The sequence below is a fragment of the Bison bison genome, unplaced genomic scaffold (assembly GCF_000754665.1).
Source record: "Bison bison bison isolate TAMUID 2011002044 unplaced genomic scaffold, Bison_UMD1.0 scf7180017845560, whole genome shotgun sequence".
Taxonomy (NCBI): Eukaryota; Metazoa; Chordata; class Mammalia; order Artiodactyla; family Bovidae; genus Bison; species Bison bison.
In genome coordinates this window covers 4609-7252 of record NW_011476133.1, presented here as the reverse complement: position 1 = coordinate 7252, position 2644 = coordinate 4609, and the positions used below count along the sequence as shown (strand labels likewise).

General features: G+C 58.3%; 1 protein-coding gene across 1 annotated transcript in view; it reads right to left on the bottom strand.

Moving 5' to 3' along the window:
• The window catches only part of LOC104985533 (tuberin-like), a gene marked incomplete at its 3' end in the record, with an annotated part of 23325 nt that overhangs the window by 16114 nt on the left and 4567 nt on the right, over positions 1 to 2644 (bottom strand). The window contains exons 3-5 of the mRNA XM_010835753.1: positions 2516 to 2564; positions 1853 to 2008; positions 1284 to 1400 (exon numbers count right to left, since the gene is read on the bottom strand). Coding sequence (XP_010834055.1) covers positions 1284 to 1400; positions 1853 to 2008; positions 2516 to 2564 — 322 coding nt within the window. The remainder of the gene's footprint in view (positions 1 to 1283; positions 1401 to 1852; positions 2009 to 2515; positions 2565 to 2644) is intronic.

Here is a 2644-nt window from a genome sequence, read left to right as displayed (position 1 = left end):
CTGGCAAGTGACCTTAAGTAGCACCACACTGCTTTGCCGGTCAGCGATGCACGGGTGGCGGCCAGCAGAAGCGTCTATCACTACCCTGCTGGGGTGTGAAGGGACGGCCACGGTACCAGCTACCCCAGGGATGCCTGCAACACACGAGGACAGCCACTACCCTGGAGAGCGGGCAAGAGCCGCTGAGGGCTGAGGACGTGCGCAAGTGGGCTAATGGACGGGGGACCTGTACCCAGAGAACGTGAAGACCTTGACAACTCAAGAAAGACCACCCAGCTTAACAATGGGCAAAGGGCCTGAACAGACGTTTCCCCAAAGAAGACACACACACAACCAACCAGCATGTGGAAAGGTGCTCAGTGTCATTAGTCACTAAGAAAATGCACCTCAAAACCACAATGAGACTTCACTTCCTACCCATGAGAACGGTGACAATCAAAAACAAACAGAAAATCAGGAGTGTGCGTGAGGGTGTGGCAAAGACGGAGCCCTCATCCACTGCTGCTCTGAACGTAAATGGGAGCCGACCCTAAAGAAAACAGCCTGGCAGCTTCTCAGACGACTGCCTGCCCAGAGTTACTGGCTGACTCAGCAAGTCCACTCCTAGGAGAAATGAAACATGCATCCACACAAAAACTCATATGAGTGTTCACTGTAGCCAAAAGTGGAAACGACCCAAGCGACCACCAACTGATGAACAGATACCCACACAACGACCGTTACTCAGCAAGACCAAGGACAAAGTACTGACACACGCCCTGACACGGGAGAAACATGAGAGACATTATGCTCAGTGAAACACGCCAGACAGAACAGGTCGCATGTTGTGTGACTCTGTGTCTATGCGATGCCCAGAGTAAGCAAATTCACGGAGAAAGAAAGCGTGTCAGGGACCGCTAAGGGCTGGGGTGCTGAGGGGAGAATGAGGAGGGACCGCTGATGGGTGTGGAGCTGTTTTGGGGTGACTGTAACAACAGCTGCACAACTCTATGAACATAACAAAAACCACTGAACCACACACTCTAATGGATGAGCTGTAGGGTACATGCATTACCTCTTGATAAAGCTCCTTTAAAGAAAGCCACACAACCGCGGGGCCAGACAGACGGCAGCCCTCCCCGTCTCCCTGGCTGCGGGGACAGCTGAGGCAGTTCTGCACTGACTCGGGGTCTCGTCCACCCCGCCGTGAGGACTCTGACCTGGCCCCACGGCACCGAGGAGGCAGGACCACCCCCGGGAGTGCACAGGTCCCCAGGGAGCAGCACCCTCGAGGCAGAGCCCACCTGAAGGATGACCAGGAGCCCCAGGACCGCAGTCTTCACATCCTCCAAGGAGGCCGAGTACGCGGCCACATCCCTCTCCTCCAGCTCGGGGGGCGGAGAGAGGGAACGGGCGATCACCTGCAGAGAGAAGACCTCTGCTAAACCCCAGCTCTGGGCTCCCTCAGGCAGCAACCATCACCTCCGAAGTTCTCAACCAGCGACTACTTTCTCCTCTATTTCTCAGAAAGAAAGGCGCCATCCACCCCGCCAAGGCACAGATCAGAATCTGCAATGCATTTTAAAACTAAAACAAAACGGTGCTGGTTGTGCAGAAGAGCAATGGACCCAAGCCCGCCCCAGCCAGCCCTTCCTAAAGCCACAGAGACACGTCCCGGGACCCCAGGCAGCAGGGCAGCAGCAAGCGCAGCCAGGCCTCCCAACCCCAGGAGGGAACCGGTCTCGGGGAGACTCAGGCAGTCACTCTGCAAAGAACAGACAGCGGGTCTAGGGAACGCTGCTGCCTGCTGGGCTCCACCACTGAGCGGGGTCCCAGTGGCTGCCTGAGCCCCCCAGGTTCGCACGGCTCTCACCTTCTCAACAATGTCCAGCAGGCTGTTGAAGTGGTGGGTGTGGCAGCCTTCGGCCAGATCTACCAGCAGCTGAGTGGCCAGCTTCCGGACCTGGTGGTCTCTATCCTCAGGGATGTGGGAGAGCTGCGAGATGACCACTGAGTTGATAAGCTCCTCCTGCAGCAAGCACAGGAGCAGCCGGGTGATCCTCTGGCCATGGCCAAGACACACCAACACGTCATCCAAACTCGGGACAACCCATGGCAGCGGTGTGCAAGAGCCGGAGGGCCCCTACCAGGGCGCTCAGGACAGCCCCTCAGCTCAGGACAATGGCAGGTACACAGTGGCCCAGCGTGGGCAGAGCCCTCGGGTGCAGGCTCAGACGTGGACACGGCAGTGACCACGTCTCCGCTCCCTCAGTGTCACGATTCAGAAGGCCCCCACGCGGAGGGCCCTCTGCATGTGCACTGATATCACAGAGCCCACTGTCATGGGGCTACAGGAGGCGCTAGAAGCAGGTACAAGGCACTAAAGGAGCGCAGAATAAGACAAGGCGACCCCAACACAAGGGACCCGGGAGCCCAGAGGGCTTCCTGAAAGAGGCAGTGCTGAGCCAGACTCTGCAGAGTGAATTCCAGCAGAGATGCAGAGAAAGGGGAGGCTGAGAGGGCAGGCGGGGCCGACAGGTCCCAGGAGCAGCATGCGCTGCAGCGAGGCCACCGTGAGGAAGGTGCTGGAAGAAGGGACACACCCAGCGCCTGAGCACCTCTCCTGGAGAAGGCAGCCCGGCGGGCGGGGCTGTGGCTGTTTTGG